This window comes from Notolepis coatsorum (assembly GCF_963971535.1).
Source record: "Notolepis coatsorum genome assembly, chromosome: 15".
Taxonomy (NCBI): Eukaryota; Metazoa; Chordata; class Actinopteri; order Aulopiformes; family Paralepididae; genus Notolepis; species Notolepis coatsorum.
In genome coordinates, this window is record NC_140179.1 from 18,049,548 (window position 1) to 18,073,928 (window position 24,381).

Below are 24,381 nucleotides of genomic sequence, written 5' to 3' on the forward strand. Positions count from 1 at the left end.
TGGCGGAGATGTGCGTGTGTGGCCTGAAAGCAGACTGGGGGAGATGGAGACACTCGTTAGGGGACATGGCGGATGATTGGACAACAGGAACGAGGGGATGTGTGTTAAAGACAACCAGGTTTACATCCGTCCTCGTTCAAGCAGCCACCAAAAGCCTCGGGTTGTTAGTAGCTGCGATAATGCCGTGACTAAAACCCACCACCTGTACCGCCGAGTGACAAACCTAGACATCCGTTGAGCTCTTTTTCCCCCCAAAACACAAGACAACACCAGGGCATCCGTGCAGTTAGAAAAGAGGTCTGAATGCAAGAGTGAGAGAGGACTCCAGTTCAGACTTGTGGACGTTAAGTGGTATGAAATAATTGCTAGTAGTGTAATTGATGCAATGCTATTGGTGGACTCACGGAGGCCCGCGGTCGGAGTTCTGACCCGGGTTCCGGGAAGCTTCAGACAGGCTCACGAGACATGAAAGTGTTGATCCACACCGTAACGTACAGGCAAACGTTCTAACAGAAAACCTCTGCCTGATGTTGGAACAAGCCTCAGAGTGTAGTAACTACGTCACTCTTAGTCATTTAGCTGATGCTTTTTATCCAAAGCACATACAACTCATTACAGAAAATCATTTACAATTATTACATTTGAATAGCAATAATGGCACAATCCTTAATTAATACAAACATGTACATTTGTTGAGACATGTTAAACTAGCCGTGAGTCCGTGTGTCTCAGAGCACCCCGAGGGGAGGGGGTGGTGGGAGGGGGGACGGAGAGAAATTCCGGACTTGACTGACTACATTTGCCGTCAGCAAGGACCGGAGGGGGAGGAGCTGGGAGATGACTACCGTTGCCGTCATAGGGGGTGGGATTTTGGCGATGAGACAGTCACTTTGTCACCCCTCCAGCACTTGCGTGGGAGAGGGAATTGGGTGTTGGGATGGGGGGGGGGGGCCGCTACCAATCTTATCTTCTCCAGACAGCCCTGCTTTTCTTCGGGATGATTCGTTCCTGGTACGCCATGTACAGGTTTACTCCCGACCTGACCTTGATGCTTTCACTTTCTGCAGCAGACGGAGATGGGGGGGGGGTGCAGCAGGCAGCAGTGACCAATTTGCTGCTCAAATGCTGCTCCAATTTAGTTTAATCACGATATATCGCAACCTTAATTTACTGCGCGATGTCCAGAATGGCCTTTGACCTCGATTGTTCATCTGAGTAGTAGGCAACGAGTCTCTCCAGAATGGCCTTTGAGCTCGATTGTTCATCAGAGTGGTAGACCGCGATGCTCTCCAGCATGGCCTTTGAGCTAGATTGTTCTTTAGATTGATAGACAGCGAGTTTTTTATAAAGTTCCACCTGGTTGGTTTCGATCCTGGCTATTGTCACAGCCAAAGGATCTACGCCTTTCCGAATTAGGCTAAGGCAGTACCAGATCCATATGCTGAGCACGCCCATTCCGATCATCATGAATATTAGTAGATACACATCTTCAACATCTTCAATCTCCAGTGGATAGAAACAGATTGGGTTCCATTTACCGTATGTATCGATCGTAAAGCCCGACTGGAAACTCCAGAGTGGACAGAGCGGATCAGCCGCATCCTGCTTCCTCGTAGAAAATATGCGATCTATCGCTGCAAATGACCAGCTTATTAGATCCATATCGCGGTTGGAAGTTGAGTTGATTCTGTTGAAAAAGCTTGAGTCAACACGGCAGGACGGCTTCAGGGAGGTAGTGGTGATGAAAGACGAGAATCCACACGGCAGCCAGACAGCTTTTGGAGGAGACGAGAAGGCAGCGGTGGGGGTGGCCTTGGAGGTCTGGGAGAGGGAGAGATATGCGACTGTTCTCTGGGAGGGCTTGGAGAGGAGGGTCAAGTGCAGAGACTCAATCGCATCGGCTCCGCTGCTAGATAGTGGCCTTTACTTTATCAGCCGTTGCAACCCACAGCTCAATGCGGACCTGTCCAACCCCAATCACACATGCAGTAGAGATTTCCATATAGATAACATTCAGTGGTGTCAGAGACCAATTAGTCATTGTGAGTTTCTCAGGTTCCTTCCACCTCATGGCTATCAGCTTCTTGGCTGCAGTAACGCCCGCCAGAATGATTATTTCTTGTTGTATGGATGCTGGTAGTAATGATATATCGTTCAGTGTTGCTGCCGTGAGAAACCTGCATGTTACGGTGGATCAACACTTTCTTTTGTCTCATGACCCAGTTTGCTCGTAAAGCCGGACCAGAACACGACCATCAACTACCCTACTGGCAAGTATTGCATACTGTACCACTTACCGTCCAAAACTCTGAACTATCCCGTTAAGATATTCACCACATGTCCATCCACTGTCTGAATGGCCTGTGCCTGTATTTACATTTACACAGTGTCATTTAGGGGACGCTTTATCCAAAGCTTACAGATTGTGAACAACAGGTCAGCTGGAGGTACATCTCTGGCAGCTAAGGGTCAGTGGCGTTGTTCATTAAATAGTGTTGAACTTGTGTGAGTGTATAGTAGTAGTATAGACATTAGCCTGATAGGTAGTAGTATAAGCATAGTAGCATAGTAGTAAGGTACATAATAGTACATTTGTTTATTTTAGTGCCGTCAATAGATTAAAAAAGATTTACTAATTAATCTCACAATTTTCTGTAATTAATCTAGATTAATCTAGATTAAAAATAGCATTTTTCTATTTAAGACCGAAGCTTGTAACAGATATTTACTTGAGTAAAATCATGGAATTAATGTAAAATCAACAAAAAGAAAGTATATTTAGATTCAAAGACTATTTTAATAGCTTTCTTTGAATACAGTTTCTCTCCTGTGAAATACAAATGTTCAACAAAACCATCAACATTGACTCAGCTAGACCTCTTTCTTATATCCGCGGGCTAAGATTGAAGATTTTTCACTCCATAGATTAATCTAGATTAATTTATTTTAATGCTTTAAATAATTTAAATGAATCTCCAAAGTTAAAGCATTAACTTTGACAGCCTAGTTTATTTAGATATTTTTTATTTCAGATACCGTTTGAAGAGGTGTGTTTTTGTGTATATATATATCCCTGATATTTCATGACTTCCCCAGATAATCTATGAAATACTCTGACTTTCCTCATCATAGAATACAGCTATGAGAGTCGGATGGAGTCAAGCCAGAGGGCGCCACGGGCCTGCGTGGGGTCAAAGGTCAGCGAGGTCAACTCACATCAAAGGTCATCTCCAGGACGTTCTTGGGGATCTGCATGACGCCCGAGTCCCCCAGCTCGCCGGACACGCACACCCAGGGGTTGGAGGTGGTCATGGCGTTGCTCAGCTTCTTGATGGGGATGATGACGGCGCGGTACGGGATCACTGTGTGTGGGGGGGGGGGTTAGGTTTAAGGTTTAAGGTAACAGTGTGGTTAGGGTTAGGGTTAGTTTAAAGGAAAAAAAATTTTGTCCATCTGCATGCATTAGGCTTAGGGAACGCCCGCACCGTTAGCATAGCTTCATCACTGGAAGTGGGTCAGACTTTTACCCTGAAGTTCCCTACAGTCCCCTACAGTCACGAAATACACTCCAAATACAACTCCAAAACGTTGTTGTGACCTGTGTATTTACCACGTGGAGAAATAAAAAATAATTGAATTCGACATTTACGTTTTCTAAGCAAATATACTCTGAACTATTTTTTGCCGAACCACTCCTCTCTGGGCTCAGTGATTTCACGCAACGCAGTGCTACTTTCTAACGTGACGCCAGTATTTGTTTACATTTACATTTCATTCAAAGGATCCGAACCGATTGAAGTTTATGGATACCATGACTGTGGTAAGTTTTAAGGGGCTAGCGTTACACAATAAATGAGTTATAATAATACCACGAGTGTGGATTCACTCGCCCAACGGGATTTCCGTTTTATATATGCTAAAGAAATAACTCAAACTGCATATGATCCGGGCTGTCCCAAAGCATGTATGCATGAAAGGGGGATACCCCCGGGCATTTCACCGTTATCGATCGGCATCTGGTAGTAGACCACCTACCTATCCCATAACGCATCACTCTTAAAGGAGCAGGCAACACCCTAATCTTACAACACTACCCCCACTCTGGATGGCATTCATTAAATATAATAACATTCCAGCACCCTTATGACTATACACAATATATCACAAACAGATTACATGGAATTATTTTTCTTTTGAACACCCCTTGCGTGACAGCTATTGCTAGGATATATGGCAGACTAGACCCAACTATGACCTGAAGAGGGCAGCAATACTTGTTCTGGCCTGAATTAAATAAATTGGCATTTAAAACATATCTTTGTGTTCGTGTCAGGTTTGTGTTTGTATAGACCACATTGCTTAGCAGAGTTCAGTGATGTGAATGCAAATTAATGGAAACTGTCAAGTTGATCAACAGATGTTGACTGTAAGAATCTGTAAGGCCGTTAACTCAATGGAGGCCAAACCCGAGATAAGTCGGGTTAACTCGCCAGCGGTTGGGCACCAGACCCGATATTTCTCTGGTTTTGGTTGTTTATTCTTTTATTCGATATTTGTATTCATTATTCATCCAGGGAGCCTGTTGTTACCATAGGGAATGAGTCTGAGGTCGCCAAAGTGCAATACCGGCCGCATCCAGCTAGATGGCGGTATCGAGCACCCTTTGTAACCTTGTATCTTGGCCTGTGTAATGGCCAAACATCTCCGGTTTCATGTTTCCTTGTCGGGCGAGTGGAGCGGTTCTCCCGGTTCCATTGAAGCGCGTCAAATATCCCCGATCCATATGTTGTGTTGGGTTATGCCGTGGACCAAAATGGACATTGGATGTACCAGATAGCGATCAAACAATTGGAATATTATTTTTGGAATACTCCCGATCACAGGTAAGGACGATCTGACGTCAATTTTAGCTTGATCCTGCAATGCTTTTATACAGATCGGGCTGATAAGCGTTTTTAGTGTTCAATACGAATGCCGTTACTGACAATCAAATAATCAGAAACGACCCCCGCCCCCCCCTTTCATGCATTCATGATGGAACATAATACCTATGATATAGATTTGATTTCGGAATAATAGTGTGTACAGGCAAGAAACGGCAACGTCTATAGTGGAATCGACGTGTAGGGCTATAACTCAGCATTTCATGAATTACCCTAGACCGCTCTAAAACCATACTTATATTCACCACGGTATAACACGGATGGAAAAATGTATAATTTTTCACATATTGAACGATAGATAGGTGATGTCAAATGGGCCATAGTATTGTATCCATAGCTATAATATAGAATATAGTTATAGCTCTACAAACAAGGTGACGCACTCCTATCTTTTAAAGCGTGGCCTTGCTATGACGGGCTCCGTCTAATAGCTGGCGTCGAATGAGTTAACAGGAGCAATTGAAATGTTGTAACTAAAAAGTAACTTTTCACAGTAACATTACTTTTTGGTGTAAGTAATCAGTAAAGTAACTAGTTACTATTTTTCAGTAACTAGCACAACTCTGTTCAGGACACAGAGCTGGTAGGTGTAGTACTGATGGTGGACACTAGGGGCGCTGCAGGACACTAGGTGTAGTACTGATGGTGGTCACTAGGGGAGGTGTAGTACTGATGGTGGTCACTAGGGGAGGTGTAGTACTGATGGTGGACACTAGGGGAGGTGTAGTACTGATGGTGGACACTAGGGGAGGTGTAGTACTGATGGTGCACTAGGTGTAGTACTGATGGTGGCCACTAGGTGTAGTACTGGTGGTGGCCACTAGGGGAGCTGTAGTACTGACTGGTGTAGTACTGATGGTGGCCACTAGGTGTAGTACTGATGGTGGCAACTAGGGGAGCTGTAGTACACTAGGTGTAGTACTGATGGTGGACACTAGGGGAGGTGTAGTACTGGTGGTGGACACTAGGGGAGCTGTAGTACTGATAGGTGTAGTACTGATGGTGGTCACTAGGGGCGCTGTAGGACACTGGGTGTAGTACTGGTGGTGGACACTAGGGGAGCTGTAATACTGATAGTGGTCACTAGGGGCGCTGTAGGACACTAGGTGTAGTACTGGTGGTGGTGACTAGATGTAGTACTGATGGTGGCCACTAGGGGAACTGCAAGACGTACTGATGGTGGTGAAGACGCTGGTGAAGCAGAAGTAGTCAACAGCGTTCAGGGAGAGCAGGTGGAAGAGGAACTGCTCCTTCTCCTCCTCACAGCGAAGGAAGGCGTAGCGCTTATACAGCTTCCTGTGTGGACACACACACACACACACACACACACACACACACACACACACACACACACACACACACACACACACACACACACACACACACACACACACACACACACACACACACACACACACACACACACACACACACACACACACACACACACACACACACACACACACACACACACACACACACACACACACACACACACACACACACACACACACACACAGAAGCCAATCAATGTACCTTTAGTGAAATCACAAACCGTGTGTGAACACTGTCGTACACAACACTACAGAAGGTTAACCTTTCACTACCACACTACAGAAGGTTAACCTTTCACTACCACACTACAGAAGGTTAACCCTTTCACTACCACACTACAGAAGGTTAACCTTTCACTACCACACTACAGAAGGTTAACCTTTCACTACCACACTACAGAAGGTTAACCCTTTCACTACCACACTACAGAAGGTTAACCTTTCACTACCACACTACAGAAGGTTAACCTTTCACTACCACACTACAGAAGGTTAACCTTTCACTACCACACTACAGAAGGTTAACCTTTCACTACCACACTACAGAAGGTTAACCCTTTCACTACCACACTACAGACGGTTAACCCTTTCACTACGACACTACAGAAGGTTAACCTTTCACTACCACACTACAGAAGGTTAACCTTTCACTACCACACTACAGAAGGTTAACCTTTAACTACCACACTACAGAAGGTTAACCTTTCACTACAACACTACAGACAGTTAACCTTTCACTACCACACTACAGAAGGTTAACCCTTTCACTACCACACTACAGAAGGTTAACCTTTCACTACCACACTACAGAAGGTTAACCTTTCACTACCACACTACAGAAGGTTAACCTTTCACTACCACACTACAGACGGTTAACCCTTTCACTACCACACTACAGAAGGTTAACCCTTTCACTACCACACTACAGAAGGTTAACCTTTCACTACCACACTACAGACGGTTAACCCTTTCACTACCACACTACAGACGGTTAACCCTTTCACTACCACACTACAGAAGGTTAACCCTTTCACTACCACACTACAGAAGGTTAACCTTTCAATACCACACTACAGACGGTTAACCCTTTCACTACCACACTACAGAAGGTTAACCCTTTCACTAACACACTACAGAATGTTAACCTTTCACTACCACACTACAGAAGGTTAACCCTTTCACTACCACACTACAGAAGGTTAACCCTTTCACTACCACACTACAGATGATTAACCTTTCACTACCACACTACAGAAGGTTAACCCTTTCACTACCACACTACAGCAGGTTAACCCTTTCACTACCACACTACAGAAGGTTAACCTTTCACTACCACACTACAGAAGGTTAACCTTTCACTACCACACTACAGAAGGTTAACCCTTTCACTACCACACTACAGACGGTTAACCCTTTCACTACGACACTACAGAAGGTTAACCTTTCACTACCACACTACAGAAGGTTAACCTTTCACTACCACACTACAGAAGGTTAACCTTTAACTACCACACTACAGAAGGTTAACCTTTCACTACAACACTACAGACAGTTAACCTTTCACTACCACACTACAGAAGGATAACCCTTTCACTACCACACTACAGACGGTTAACCGTCTGTTATGTTACCTTTCAGAAGAGACCAAACCCATGCCTGTGCTATAAGTATAAAGTATAATAAATCGCAAATTACTTTGGGTATGCATTCGTCAAACTAGCCCCATCTTTGCCCGATCCTTACGTGGTTCAAATGGTTTCCAGGCAATCATGCTCCTCACTGTATTCATCATGGCAATGACCAAATAGCTGAAACCATGTCCCACATCTTAAATGGTTGCCATGTATACAGGGGCCTCTACATAAGTAGGCATGACAGAATAGTAGATTTGATAGCGAAAGATATCTCTTCTATTTTTAGGTTCTCCATCACACTGTTTAAGCATTCTACTGTGAAGCCAAGCATGTTCAACCTGTGCAATGATGATTCTGTGTTCTCTAATATTACCCTGATGTCTTTGTTGTAAATGAACACCTTAGGGAGGTGTCCATTCTTGAGGTTGGCTGTACTTTTGATTACAGCTTAGAATAAGCCTTTCTCAAAGTGTTGAAATACCAACAGCTACAGCAGACCATCTCACAGCTAGGCTACAGATGTAAACTCCTAGTTTTTATCTTTGGCAGCCTAGGGCATGTGCACAAGTTGGTTGTGGGGGGCCTACAAATAGCCGGTCTCCCCAAAAGGAAGGCCAAGCAGTTAGCCAGGTACTGCTCAGTATCAGCTATTATAGGAAGCCGCTCGATTTGGAGGAGGCGTTGTTACCTTTACCCATGATTCTGCCGTCCATGCACTTTGTAACTGGCTGTTCTTTCATAATTTCTGACTGCACTGGCAGTGTTTATGTCCTTTGTATGAGGCTTCCTTGTACTTCTGTTCATGTGGACATAAATAAACATTTCAAATGTGTGTGGGGTCTCACTTGGTTGAGGCGTGTCTCGACAGCAGCTGTTTGAGATGCTGGGAGAGAAGCTTCTTCTCCAGGGAGAGACGGATCCAAGCCCTCGCTCGCCCCACCTCTGTCTTTATCTCTGACATACTCTGGATGTGTCTGTGAGAGAGAGAGAGAGAGGGAGAGAGAGAGAGAGAGAGAGAAAGAGAAAGAGAGAAAGAGAGAGAGAGAGAGAGAGAGAGAGAGAGAGAGAGAGAGAGAGAGAGAGAGAGAGAGAGAGAGAGAGAGAGAGAGAGAGAGAGAGAGAGAGAGAGAGAGAGAGAGAGAGGGAGAGACAGACAGACAGAGTTAACAGCTGATAACAATTAACTTGTAAGAATGTCTGAATTCCAGAGCTCCACGAGCAGCTTCCTACCTCATGTCCTGTAGGGTTAGGGTCTGTGTGTGTGTGTGTGTGTGTGTGTCTCTGTGTGTGTCTCTGTGTGTGTGTCTCCAGCTCCTACCTCATGTCCTGTAGCACAGACACCCTCAGAGATGGCATTCCTGTGGACGACTCTGACTTCCGTCTGTCAGGACCGTTTGATACTGTAGGGTTAGGGGACATGAGAAAGACACATGAGTGAGTGTGTGTTAGGTGAGTGTGTCTGATATTTCAGCAAACACCCCTGATGTTGTTGTTAACTCATTGACCGCCGGGGATTAGCCTCATCCTGTAGTAGCTACCGCCAGCGCTGTAAACGATGGGAGTCGCTCACCTTGTTTGCAGGGCTATAACTATATAAATATTATAGCTATGGATGCAATACTATGGCCCATTTGACATCGGGTATCTATCGTTCAAGATGTGAAAAAGGAATAATTTTTCCATCCATACATTCTCGTTTTATACCGTGGTGAATATAAGTATGGTTTTAGCGCGGTTTAGGGTAATTCCTGGGAGGCTAGTAATAGTCCGCGACGCATATTATACTTAATCCATTGGCATTTCGTCCCTATACACGCTACAATAAAAAATTCAAATGCATATGATCGGTATATTATGTTCCATCATGCATGCATGAAAGGGGGGGGGGTCGTTTCTGATTAATTGATTGTCAATAACGGCATTCGTTAGTACAACAGCATACGCTGACCGGGGCGATGGCTATGAAAACAAGGCACAATCAAGCTGAAATTGACGTTAAATTGCTCTTACCTGTGGCCGATGAGACTCCAAAAAGAATATTCCAATTATTTGATTGCCATCTGCTAGATCATATGTCCATTTCGGTCATGACATAACCCCCCACAGCATAATGAATCGGGCGTCCCGAAAGCGATTCAATGCGATCGGGTAGAGCCCTCGGTTCAGGCTACTCGAAAACTCTGCCCGGATGAATTTCAATGATACACAGCCACATACACAGAGTCACAAAGGGAGTGCAACATTGGCCGCATACCACCAGGCGGCAGTATTGGACCGTTGCAATCTCAGACACATTGCCTATGGTACCACAGCCTTCCTGGATGATTTATGAATGGAAATAGCGAATAAAATAAATAAGGATCAAATAACGAGTATACTCGTTGTTGGCGGGGAATGAGTTAATGAGAATAACAGAGCGGTTCTCATCCTAGAAGTTGGCTGTATGTTTGACTACAGTCTAGAAGAAGCCTGGCCATCAGGATGCTCAACGACAATAACACCATTTAACAAACCATCAAATACACTCACAGCACACACATCCACACGTACACACCCACTTGGGAGAGCGTCTGTCAGTGTATAAGTGCATTTGTTGTCCTGTTTTTTGTTTTGTTATGTATTGTATTGTATTGTATGTTTTGTATCCTATGTTAAGGACCCCCTCAAACGAGATAGCATATCTCAAGGGGTTTATCCTTCCAATAAATTTCAAATTTCAAACTTGTTTACGTACTTTTGACTTTCTATTTTATACTTTATCTATTTTTTATCTAGCACACTCTCAGGAGCAAAAGAGAAAAAAGCATTTCATATAAAAGTATTCTGTATTTCTGTATGACAACTAATAAAGAAACTTGAACTTGAACTTGAACTTACAACCAAAATGTTGAAGTATCAACTGTTAGAGCATACCATATCACAACTGGGCTACAACTGTAAACGTTTAGTCTTCATATTTGGAAGCCTGGGTCATGTTCATAAGTTGGGTGTTAGAGGCCTTCAGATGGCCGGCCTTCCGAAGAGAAGAGCCAAACAGTTATTGCTCAGTGTCAGCAATTATTGGCAGCCGCGCAATTTGGAAAAGACGCTGCTATCTGTATCCATGAGCTGTGTGTTGATTGTCTGGTTCATCATCCATGTGTGTGTGTGTAACTTTGGTTGCCATTGCCAATTTGGGCACGAAATGTATCAGAATAACCCACAATGTACAAGTGCACTGATAATATTTGTGTCCTTTAAACATTGTATTTATGTGGACATAAATAAAGATTCTAAATGTGTGCGTGTGTGTGTGTGTGTGTGAGAGTGTGTGTGAGAGTGTGAGTGTGTGTGAGTGTGTGTGCGTGTGCGTGTGTGTGTGTGTGAGTGTGTGAGTGTGTGTGAGTGTGTGTGAGTGTGTGTGTGTTACCTCTGGACTCAGCTTGCTCCTCTAGCTTCTCCTCTCTCGCCTGGTAGTGCAGCAGGTGGGACCAGAGAGCCGACTTCCCCTGCAGGGTCACAGGTCAAAGGTCACACAACACACACACAGCCCCATAGATTCACCAGAGATTATAAAGACAGAGAGGATTCATCAAGATCATAAAAACCTGATTAACCAGAGTGTGTGGATACTGACCTTTCTGACCTGTAGCATGTGAGCGTGCACGTGTGTTTGTCTATGGTGTGTGTATATGTGTGTGTGTATATGTGTGTGTGTGTGTGTATATGTGTACATGTGTGTGTGTGTGTGTGTGTGTGTGTGTATATATGTGTGTGTGTAGTGTATATGTGTGTGTGTGTATATATGTGTATGTGTGTGTGTGTGTGTGTGTGTGTGTGTATATGTATGTGTGTGTGTGTATATGTATGTGTGTGTATGTATACGTGTGTGTGTATATGTGTGTGTGTGTATATGTATACAGTATATGTGTGTGTATATGTGTATATGTGTGTGTGTGTATATGTATATATGTATGTGTGTGTATGTATACGTGTGTGTGTATATGTGTGTGTGTGTATATGTATACAGTATATGTGTGTGTATATGTGTATATGTGTGTGTGTGTATATGTATATATGTGTGTGTGTGTGTGTGTGTGTGTGTGTGTGTCTGACCCGTTTGACCTGTAGGGGTTAGGGTCCTGACCTGTTTGACCTGTAGGGGTTAGGGTCCTGACCTGTTTGACCTGCAGGCCGTGGCTCCAGATGCGCTCCAGAAGGTCACAGAGGCTGGCGATCAGGGTGTTCTCCTCCAGGCCCGTGAGCGTGACCTCTCCGTGACCCAGCTCCACCGCCTCCCGACCCATCTTCTCCACCAGCATGCGCTTCGTCTGAGACAGATCAATCAATCAATCAATCAATCAAGTGTATTTATATAGCACATTTAGACATGACACTTGTCAACCAAAGTGCTTCACATACAGTGGCTTGGTCCATACACATTAGGGCTGTCTTTTTTATCTTTTTCCCCCTCCTTTTTCCTCCGATTTTTTCCCATCCCAATGTTAGTCGTTATGCCAATTCCCAATCCCCTTCCTGGTCGCTGCGCACTTACCCCCAGTCGGTCTGGGAGAGTGGAGGCTACCACGTGCTTCCTCCGACACACGTCCAGCCAATCAACCGCTTCTTTTCACCTGGCAGCGCGGATTCTCACTGAGAGGGCGTAGCGTGTGGAAGGATCACACTATCCCACTTAGATCCTATCCGCGCTTAGCAGGCGCCCCGACCGAACTGTAGGAGTCGCTGTTTACAACGACCCGGACCCACCCCGCCAGCTTCTCCCACCCTCTAATACTGCCAATTGTATTAGTGTGAACGGCCAGCCAAGCTGGTGACAACCCCGGAGCTGTGAGCTGGATTCGAACAGGCGAATCCAGCCGCTCCGGGGTTGGTGACGAACGCAATCTCCGTTACGCCACCTGACCGCACATTAGGGCTGTCTTAAATACTTTGAAGCTTCGTTCGATGGGCATGGGATTCGAATATGAAAATAAAATTCGATTATTAAAAAAATATATATATATGATATATATATATATATAATTTTTTTGTGCAAAATCAACTCTGCCTCTCTTTGTTAACTACAACAAGCAATGCTGTTTGTTATTTAAGATGAGTGCTGTTTGTTATTTAAGATGAGGTCGGACTCTGCACTGACAGATTTGTGTTCATTGTGCTGCTTTTATAAAGCCTCAAATGACGGCTTACAATAATGAAAGCAAAGTGTTTTGTTTGTCTAAGATTTAAAAAGGTTTAAACTTTACAGCACTGACAAAGTTGAACAAAGTGCTGTACAAGTCCCACAAAAAATTTAATACATTTTCTTTCTTTGTAATCTCGAAGCTTCGAATTAAAATCGAATCTCGGCCCAGAAGCTTCGAATTCCAAAAAAAAATCGAAGGTCAGCCCTAATACACATACAGCTCATTATAGTAATATTCCACAATTATTACATTTGGTAGTACCTAACTTTTCGGACTATAAGCCGCACCTTTTTTCCCCATTTTTCGACCCTGCGGCTTATATAACGGTGCGGCTTATATGTGACTCGACGTGACCAAACCCGAAAATGTAAAAATGAAAATATTGCTTTTTTGACTGCATTGAAATGTTATTCATCTGTTCCCTTATTTGCTAAACTTAATACAACTTGTAAATGAGTTAATTCTTGTTATTTGTCCGACAGTATTGTGTCCCAATGCTAATTACATATGGTAATTAAACATGAAAACACCTGCGGCTTATAGTCCAGTGCGGCTTATATATGTACACATCATTCAATTTAGCTGCTGCGGCTTATATTCAGGTGCGGCTTATAGTGCGAAAAGTACGGTAATAATGGCACACATAAATTCACACCAACATGCACATTTGTTGATACATGCAGGACTAGTCTTGAGACAGACATATGTGACGCACACACTACCCCCGCTACTTCCTGTCTCTGCTGTGCAGGCGTCCCCCAACCGACCTGTAGGAGTCGCTGTCCACAACGTCCAAATCCCCACCCATCGACTTCCACCCGCTGACTCTGCCAATTGAGCCAGTATGACGGCCGGCCCAAGCCGGAGGCAATGCTGACACCCGGATTCGAGACCGGAGTCTCTTGCATTGGTGACGAGCACAATCTCCGCTGTGCCACCCAGCCGCCCCAAAGGTTAACCTTCTGTAGTGTGGTAGTGAAAGGGTTAACCTTCTGTAGTGTGGTAGTGAAAGGTTAACCTTCTGTTCTGTAGTGTGGTAGTGAAAGGTTAACCTTCTGTTCTGTAGTGTGGTAGTGAAAGGTTAACCTTCTGTAGTGTGGTAGTGAAAGGTTAACCTTCTGTAGTGTGGTAGTGAAAGGGTTAACCTTCTGTAGTGTGGTAGTGAAAGGTTAACCTGTAGTGTGGTAGTGAAAGGTTAACCGTCTGTAGTGTGGCAGTGAAAGGTTAATAGGCGTGTGGAAAGCCCACCTTCATGCGACACTCCTTGAGCAGCCCCTCCACGAACTTCCAGTTGGTCTGGGCGATGACGGCGGGGGACAGGTCAGACAGCTTGGGCTGCCGGAGGGTCTTCCCCAGGCTGCGCGCCTCCTGCATGTACTTCTGCAGGGAGAGCAACACATCTGGAATAACACTCTGTGTGGGGGTGTGTGTTAGGGCTGAGCCCAAACGTTCGAACCTTCGTTCGTTACGTTGGCATTCGAATTCTAAATCAACATTCAAATTGTTTATAAAACATTATAAAAAAATAAATAATGTATATATATTTTTTTATGTGTCTATTCATTCTGTTTAAACCAATGGGGTTTTTCTTCACAGTTGCAGATAAAGATTAGGCGTAGACGAGGGTACATTTATGCACATGTACTGGGACTGCCCACCAGTTAAGATATTCTGGAAAGAAGTGACCCAGCAATTATCAAATCTCTTAACTCTGAATATACCTGTACACCCCTCTGTATTACTGCTGAATGATGTTTTTGAGTGTGCAGTACCATACAGCTAAAGAGATTGGTTTTATCTGGTATCACAGCGGCTAAAAAGCTGATGGCATCACGATGGTCTGGATTCTTACATATCTCGATGTGATTTATCTAGAAATATCTACAGCAAGAATTTTGGGTCTCAGTGAATCCAAAATTACAATGTGGTTAGAAGTGGTGGAGAGAATAAAAGCTAGCATATAATTGTAGTGCCTGGTTAGGAGCGAATGATAATGGATGGATTATCCAAGGGGGGGCCCGGGGGGGGAGCGAGCGAGAGCATAATTGTAGGGTATTAGATAGCAAGTATTAGGTGTATATCTTGTATAAGACATTTATTTAAATGGTGATTTCATTGGATGTGCACTGTTAATTAATGCTTGTATATCTAATTTTATGTTGTCATGTTTGTTTATGTGTTTGTTTATAAAAAAAAAAAAAAAAAAAAAGATTAGGCGTTATATTGAGTTATATTCATTAACACTTTAAGGACCAGCCACGAGTTTATACGGGTTTCGGTGCAATGCGCTGTGGACCAGAGGCACGTATATAGCCGTGGCATTTGTTATTGCTGTTATTCCATTTTAATAACTGGCTCAAGGTCCCCGACCGGCTCTGCAGATCTACCCATCGTCTGTGAAATCGAGAACATGCAATACCGGCCAGATCCTCTTAGGGGCGCCATCGCTCCACTGCATTATGCCCTGTGGGCGAATGTAAAACTTCCAAAAAGAAACTTTTTTTCTTCCAATGGAGTATCATTGTAGCCGGATCCTGAACCAGCACAATGTACTGTGGATCACGTTTCGAATCGCAGATTTCACCATGGAATAATGGGATTTATCATCAGCCAACTTCTTTCATGCAACAGTTGAGTCTGTCCTTTTGTATGGCAGTGAATGCTGGACCTTGAAGCCCACCCTGCAGAAGTCCTTGGATGGGTGCTACACCAGAATGATGCGTGTGGTGCTCAACATCAACAGGGATGAGCATGTCACTAATGCAAACTTGTATGGGGGGGTGCTAAAGGTGAGCGATAAAGTGGCAGTCAGGAGAATGAGGCTGGCAGGTCACTGCCAGAGACACCATGAGATGCCAACCAGCAAACTTGTGCTGTGGGGACGACCTAGATAGATAGATGATGGACATATCGATCTACCAGATGCCGATCGATAACGGGGAAATGCTGGGGGGTATCCCACGGGCTCACGGTAAGACCTTTTTCACCTAAATTACAGCCGGATCAGAGCTTGCTGTGAGACGCAAGCAGCCGATCAGTGAATGTGGCTAGTTACACGGACACTGTTATTGGTAATCAATAATACTAAACGACGTACCCCGCCCCCCCCCCCCCCCCCCCCCCCCCCTTCATGCATACATGCTTTGAGACAGCCCGGATCATATGCAGTCTGAGTTATTTCTTTAGCATATATAAAACGGAAATGCCGTTGAATATAACGTTAGCAGCGATTAGCCATTTATCTAGCCTCCCAGAAAATATATGAGACAAAATCTGCTATATTGCTTATATTCACGACGCTATAAAATGACAACCTAACGATGCATTTTTTTTTCTTTAAGCCATTTTGAAGGGACGGTTTATGAACTCAATTGACAATGAGAATGGACAGATAGCAATACTATAAAGTATAGATATAGCTGTACAAAAAGACACCGGTCTGTTGACAAACCCTGGTCCTCAACCACTATATTAGACGGGTCCCATCGGTCGCCAAAGTGTTAAAGTTGATTTAATTTAAATGTAAAGACTAATTTAATCAGAGTAATCACTTTATTCAAATTGAGGATTTAGTTTGAGGATATTTATAAAAAATTTAAAAAAAAACGTTATTTTGAATTTTTCTTTTTTATTATTATTAAAAACGAAAGGTTCGAATGTCCGTTCGAAAAACCCTGACGAAGTTCGAATCCCAAAAACAGGCTTCGGGGACAGCCCTAGTGTGTGTGTGTGTGTGTGTGTGTGTGTGTGTGTGTGTGTGTGTGTGTGTGTGTGTGTGTGTAATGAGGGTTGGGAGCAATTCAAGTTGAAAACATCTGTCCAACCTGTTGACAAGTAAATAAGATAAGATACGATCAAATAATATAAGATATTCCTTCATTAATCACATTGGGTAAATGTGGCCATAAGCTGTACAGGTATGGGCAGGGTAATGGGTAAGGGTAAGACAAAATATAGGCAATACAATTAAATCTGATGAGAAAGAATTAAATGGTGCAAACAATATAATTAATATTGAGAGAGGGAGAGAGAGAGAGACAGAGACAGTAAGAGAGACAGAGGAGAGAGAGAGGCAGAGAGACAGTAAGAGAGAGAGAGAGATTTCCATTATTTGGACGCGAACGTACACACACACAGAAAAGGAGAATGCCACCCCCCCCCCCCCCCCTTCCCCAGTCCCCACTAATGGACCTCTGCTGTTCTCTCTATGCCTCTGATCAGGGTTAGCTTAGCTTAGTTAGCGTAAGCAGCTAACGTTAGTTTAGGTATTTAACGCGACGTGGGCATAAAGGAATGGCGAGGATGCAAAGCATGTTGACCCGTTGCAGGAAAAAAAAGCAGAGACTTATTTTGGGTCGCGACCAAATAGGCAACTCTGGAGCCCTGCTATAACGTCTTCACACACGAGCGCGTCACGTGCTGCTGCTGTTGTTGACTTTGACTCTGTTTGTTTTCACATCTCGCGTGATGATTTTGCACAAATCCAGCTGCCGGAGCTGCGCTTGGGGCGTAATGATACTCGCCACAGGATTTTCAAAATAAGACTATCGATATGAACCGAGCTCGCTAACAATACTGGGATTGAAGCAAGCTTTCAGGGGGGGGGGGCGGGGATTCCTGTTGGCGGGGCGGGCCACCCCTTCAAGGCAATGGTAGGGGAAGCACTGTAGTGTGTGTGTGTGTGTGTGGGGGGGAGGGGGGGGGGGGGCAGATTTCTCCTCCACATACCAGGCAGCTCGCAGAGGCCGACTTTTTGGGCGGTTTGAGAGGCGGGGGGGACGCATTGTCCCACTCCCAAAACGCCATGGAATTCTTCAGCACCAGACACCCCTCCACCTGCTGTCGGAAGTGGTACGGCGCAAAGCAAGAGCCCACCAACCCCCCCCCCCCCCCCCACGGCAAGCATAACAAGACACACAGAAGAAGAAGAGACAGAAACAAGAGAAGAATGGAAAAAAAAAAAGACAGAGAAGACAGAAGGAAAGGGGAAAGAGAGACAGCAGCATGCAGATGAATTCACATTCCAACGAGAACTACGACATGAACAGGACACAAAACAAGTCAAATTAAACTGGACTTACACACAAGCACACTTATTACACACTGCTGCTACTTACACCGTACAATCATTTATCTTTTTCTTTTAAATGTTCCACTATTTAAAATAAACTAAAACATAGTGTATAGTTTGTATAGATATAATATACGTTGTGCATTAGGTTTAGTTTATAGTTAGTTTAGTTATAGTTTGTATAGATAGAATATTCGTTGTGTATTATGTTTAGTTTATAGTTTTAGTTCATAGATTGTATAGATAGAATATTCGTTGTGTATTATGTTTAGTTTATAGTTTTAGTTCATAGATTGTATAGATAAACCACACAGTCAGGAAGACAAGCTGAATCCAAAAGAAAGGCGACAACAGAATGAAACATTTAAGAAATGCTTCTGGATGAGAATAAAAAGTTAAAGATGAACATGAATTCAAGCAGAAAGACAAACTGAAGACATGGGAGACACAGGCACTCTGCTAGACAGAGGAGAGAGGAGGAGGAAAGAGAGAGAGAGAGAGAGAGAGAGAGAGAGAGAGAGAGAGAGAGAGAGAGAGAGGAGAGAGAGAGACAGAGAGAGAGACAGAGACAGAGAGACCTAGAGAGAGAGAGACAGAGAGAGGGAGAGAGAGAGAGGAGAGAGAGACATAGAGAGAGAGAGAGAGAGAGAGAGAGGAGAGAGAGAGAGAGAGACCTAGAGAGACAGAGAGAGAAGTGTTTACCTCCTTGAGGTCGTTGTCGAGGGTCAAGTGCTCCGTCTGCTGTCTGTGGCGATCCTTCCTCCTCTGAGCCGTCGCTGTCCATCTGATACACACAGTTTTTTTTTTATCCACTTTTTCTCCTTTCCTATTTCATCTCACCAATTCTCCCTTCAATTCTCCCCTCCCCTGTCTCGAACGTTGCTAGACTATGCCTCCTACTGGTCGGCAGCAGTGAGGACCAAGCCTTGCATCACGTACGCCCTCCGGTACACGAGGAGGCAGCTGTCGCATCTTTTTACCTGTACAGCGCGATCTCTCAGTGGCGAGGAGTAACACGTGGGAGGCTCACGCTGCCCCAGTTGCTTCCTGATTCTGCTGTACAGGCGCACCAACCGACCTGTAGGAGTCGCTGTCCACAACGTCCAATCCCCACCCACCAGCTTTCCCACCCCTAACACTGCCAATTGTGTTAGTATGAACGACCAGCCAAGCCGGAAGCAACGCCGAGAGCTGGGCTCGAACCCAGCATCTCCTGCGTTAGTGGCGAGCGCCTTGCCCACTGCGCCACTTAGCCGCCCACACACACAGTTATAGTACACAAACATCCACATGTCTTTGACATCATGTTGTATCTCATGCTTACAAAAAGGTACAATTACATGACATTACAATTACTGTAATTGCAGAGAACGGTTAGGACTATCTGACTCTTAATAATATATAATATTACGACTATTTCACAGCCTTTGATTTTTTTATTTTGATTTTAATTCTTTATTTCGAACATGTAATAAAATACAAACAATATAAAATCAAAACAAATAATTGAAAAAGAAATTAAATGGGAAAAATATATAAATAAACAAAAGAAAAACATAACTCAATTTACATGTTCGAAAAGGAGTAGGAAGAAGTATACACTTATTTAATCCTACCCCTTTTCCACTACTCAAATGAGTGTACTAATTTAAATCCTTACGAAACAAATACATATATATGCAAAACAAAAATATATATATATGTAAAACATGAAATAAATAATAAAAAAAATTAAACACCTGTTAATATCAAGTCCCTTCCTCATCCCTGTACCTTGTGAACATCGTTTCCTTATAAATCTGTTTGAATTGTCTCATATTTGGACATTGCTTTAGCACCATATTCAGACTGTTCCACAGTTTCACTCCACATATTGAAATGCAGTGTCTTCTCATGGTAGTGCGTACACTAAGAACTTTTAAATTGAGTTCTCCCCTCAGATTATAACCCCCCTCCCTATCAAAGAACAGTTCTTGAATGTTTCCTGGAAGTACATGACCTTTTGCTTTATACATTAATTGTGCTGTTTTAAAATCCACAAGATCATTTAACTTGAATGTTTTTGGCTTTAAAAATAATATGTTTGTGTGATCATGATAACCTGCAATGTGAACTATCCGTATGGCCCTTTTTTGGAGTATAAAAAGTGGTTGTAGTGTAGAATTATAAGTGTTTCCCCAGACTTCAGCACAGTAATTTAAATATTGTAAAACTAGTGAACAGTAGAGAGATTTTCTATCCAGAAAAGTGTTTTACTTTACACATGTCTGAAATGTGTTTTACTTTACTCATGTCTGAAATGTGTTTTACTTTACTCATGTCTGAAATGCTTCTTGACAGTTTAGATTTAACTTTAATGTGTCTGTTCTGCTTCATGCTCATTTCTGATCAGCACTACACTCAGTAGATCTATAGGTCCTGGACCCAGTTCAATCACCTGATCAGCACTACACTCAGTAGATCTATAGATCCTGGACCCAGTTTAATCACCTGATCAGCACTACACTCAGTAGATCTATAGATCCTGGACCCAGTTTAATCACCTGATCAGCACTACACTCAGTAGATCTATAGATCCTGGACCCAGTTTAATCACCTGATCAGCACTACACTCAGTAGATCTATAGATCCTGGACCCAGTTTAATCACCTGTACATTGTACTATCACACTTTACTGTTACATGTGCACTGTGGTTGGATGACACACCTCGTGTCATTGTACTGTACATGTGCTGCATGATGAACCATGATTTGAATCTAATGTAATTTGATCCCAGCTAACAGGGTCAGGGTTAGGGTTACTCACTTGTTGCTGGAGGGTCAGGGTCAGGGTTACTCACTTGTTGCTGGGGGGCCCGGAGCTGAGCACGTCGGCCTGCAGCGTGGGGAAGAAGCCCGGCTGGTACTTGCCCTGGCCGATCTTCATGTCCAGCAGGTGGGGGTGGATGGCTGTGTGGTCTATCTTCATCAGGCGCTGCTCGATGGCCTGGGCTGTGGGGGGGGGGGGGGGGGGGGAGACATACAGGTTAACCTTCTGTAGTGTGGTAGTGAAAGGGTTAACCTGTAGTGTGGTAGTGAAAGGCTAACCTTCTGTAGTGTGGTAGTGAAAGGTTAACCTTCTGTAGTGTGGCAGTGAAAGGGTTAACCTGTAGTGTGGTAGTGAAAGGTTAACCTTCTGTAGTGTGGTAGTGAAAGGTTAACCTTCTGTAGTGTGGTAGTGAAAGGGTTAACCTGTTAAGCCCTAGGGTTAGGGTCTTCTACAAGGCCATTTGCATGTTCTTGGTATCTGATTCTAGGGACATCTATGGATCTCAGGGAATGTATTCCCAGTGTCAGAAATATTGTGTCTGTTACTAGGCTCGAGTAAATTGTGATGAAACAAAGGAGAATATAAATTAACTAGAAGTATGTAGTTAGCTAGTTAGCTAGAGGTACGTAGTTAGCTAGAGGGCTGTAGTTAGCTAGAGGTCTGTAGTTAGCTAGTTAACTAGAGGTCTGTAGTTAGCTAGTTAGCTAGAGGTATGTAGTTAGCTAGTTAACTAGAGGTCTGTAGTTAGCTAGTTAGCTAGAGGTCTGTAGTTAGCTAGTTAACTAGAGGTCTGTAGTTAGCTAGAGGTGTATAGTTAGCTAGAGGTATGTAGTTAGCTAGAGAGGTCTATAGTTTGCTAGTTAACTAGAGGTCTGTAGTTAGCTAGAGGTATGTATTTAACTAGAGGTCTGTAGTTAGCTAGAGGTATGTAGTTAGCTAGATGTCTATAGTTAGCTAGTTAGCTAGAGGTATGTAGTTAGCTAGAGGTCTATAGTTAGCTAGTTAGCTAGAGGTAGGTAGTTAGCTAGATGTCTATAGTTAGCTAGTTAGCTAGAGGTATGTAGTTAGCTAGATGTCTATAGTTAGCTAGAGGTATGTAGTTAGCTAGATGTCTATAGTTAGCTAGTTAGCTAGAGGTATGTAGTTAGCTAGAGAGGTCTATAGTTTGCTAGTTAACTAGAGGTCTGTAGTTAGCTAGTTAGCTAGAGGTATATAGTTAGCTAGATGTCTATAGTTAGCTAGAGGTATGTAGTTAGCTAGAGGTCTATAGTTAGCTAGAGGTATGTAGTTAGCTAGAGGTCTATAGTTAGCTAGAGGTCTGTAGTTAGCTAGAGGTCTATAGTTAGCTAGAGGTATGTAGTTAGCTAGAGGTCTATAGTTAGCTAGAGGTATGTAGTTAGCTAGAGGTCTATAGTGAGCTAGAGGTATGTAGTGAGCTAGAGGTCTATAGTTAGCTAGAGGTCATTTTCGGGAATTTGTACATTTATTACCATGCAGCTTCCTTATTGACACACACACACACACACACACACACACACACACACACACACACACACACACACACACACACACACACACACACACACACACACACACACACACACACACACACACACACACACACACACACACACACACCTCACCTGACTCCCTGAGGATGGTGCACCGCTGGTAGTTGGAAGAGCGGTGGCTGGGCGCACGGACATTGTAGAGGCGGGCCTTGTCGATGCGTCCGTCAAAGACGCGCAGGAGAGGCTCCTTCTCCTCCCACTGGGACATGATCTTGTTGTCGATGAAGGTGGCGAACATCTGGGTCTCGATGAAGTGGGAGAGGAAGGGCAGGTAGGGCTCCGGCTGGTCGGACAGGAAGGACGCCTGGAGGAACAATACCCAAATAATTTAACCCTCCTCGCGCCGTGAAAGCGTTGACGCCATCTAGATCCCTGTTTAGCCCGTTGCCAGGCGATCTCCTCCCATTCGGGCAGTGTACGGTGGAGGGACAACGTTCTTGCATGGGTCCCTATGAGGCGCTATGTGGTAAATCGACCGTAGTATCACTCCGCACGTCGTCACAGGGACTATATATAAACCCCCCTGAACATGTGTCGAGTCTTTTGCCGAAATCCCCAGAGGTCATGAAATTACTCCTCCCCAGGAAAATTAGGTCCTGCGTGCAGTTTGAAACAACGGTGTAAGTACTGTTTATAGGCAATTGTTGGCCATATTATAGCATTCGTTAAGTTTCTGACAGTCTATAGCAGTGGTCACCAACCTTTTTAAGCCCAAGATCACTTTTTTTTTTTTTGGTGAAGGCAAGATCTACCTATTGAAGCGTTGAGAGAAAAAGACAGCCAAGATTGTACTTTAAACTAAATTACTTTTATTTGCCTGTATTCTAATTACACTGCAATGCTTTGGTCCAACATTAAAACGTCAAAGTAGAACTGTAATATGCACTTTCTCAGTCAGTGCTAAGTGCAGTCATCTTATGCAGCATCACCTTTCACATCAAAACAAAAGTAGAACTGTAATGTGGACTCTCATATTATTAACATTGACAAACATATTTACAATTAGCATTTTATAAAGTAGAACTGTAATGTGTACTTTCTCAGTCAGTGCTAAGTGCAGTCAGTGCTAAGTGCAGCATCACTTTTCACATCAAAACAAAAGTAGAACTGTAATGTGGACTCTCAGGGAAAGATCTAAAGAAAATAATAATAAATAAATCTTTTTTCAGGGAAAGATCTACAGGGAAAGTCTCAAAGATCGACCAGTCAATCGCGATCGACGGGTTGGTGACCACTGGTCTATAGCAGTGCACGTGAGCGGCGCGGGGAGCGGAGCGGGCGGTTTTGACGTGAGCGAGGAGTGGGTTTTAAAATGGGTCGGCGCGACGTCCGGAACGAGAGTTCTCCTCCGCTCCAATCCACTCCAGGCCGCTCACAGTGGTTTAACACTGATGTAATATACATGTAGTACAATGCCAAAGCAACAGATGGCGATGTACAAACATGAAGGCCATTTTCAACCAATGAGAAGGGTGAACCTGTGATATCCTGTTCAGGCTTTGTCACTCACATCCTGTTAGAAAAAGTTTTGACGCCATTGTTGTTGTCGTTAGCTTACATGCTAACGTTAATGGCAGCGACCATAGCATTGTGGCTCGGCTAGCCTATCATCGCTTAATAGAGCTAGTGAATGGATAAACAACGTTATTTAACATTGCAGAATGGGTACAATTACAATGCGGCTCAATACAAACAATTGTTAAGGGTCCCAAGGGGTGTAGACTGTTGTAGTTTGAGCTAATTTACACCATGCTCCAAAAAAGAAAAAAAAATCTGCCGAGTGATGTGGCGCGGGGAGCGCTCGATTCAAGGTGAGCGGTGAGCGACCGGAGAGCG

General features: G+C 43.8%; 1 protein-coding gene across 3 annotated transcripts in view; it reads right to left on the reverse strand.

Annotated features, from left to right (window-relative positions):
- dennd5b (DENN/MADD domain containing 5B) overlaps window positions 1–24,381 on the reverse strand; it is a 148,422-nt gene that overhangs the window by 16,227 nt on the left and 107,814 nt on the right. For 2 of the 3 annotated variants that reach the window (XM_084330274.1, XM_084330273.1), the window contains 10 exons: window positions 22,618–22,849; window positions 21,006–21,156; window positions 18,868–18,949; window positions 14,343–14,474; window positions 12,069–12,221; window positions 11,321–11,399; window positions 9,230–9,311; window positions 8,757–8,885; window positions 6,118–6,239; window positions 3,217–3,362 (listed from right to left, as the gene is read on the reverse strand). In XM_084330274.1, the coding sequence (XP_084186400.1) occupies window positions 3,217–3,362; window positions 6,118–6,239; window positions 8,757–8,885; window positions 9,230–9,311; window positions 11,321–11,399; window positions 12,069–12,221; window positions 14,343–14,474; window positions 18,868–18,949; window positions 21,006–21,156; window positions 22,618–22,849 (1,308 nt within the window). Of the gene's footprint in view, window positions 1–3,216; window positions 3,363–6,117; window positions 6,240–8,756; window positions 8,886–9,229; window positions 9,312–11,320; window positions 11,400–12,068; window positions 12,222–14,342; window positions 14,475–18,867; window positions 18,950–20,971; window positions 21,157–22,617; window positions 22,850–24,381 lie in introns of those variants that run through there. The other variant, XM_084330275.1, reaches the window with a different exon arrangement.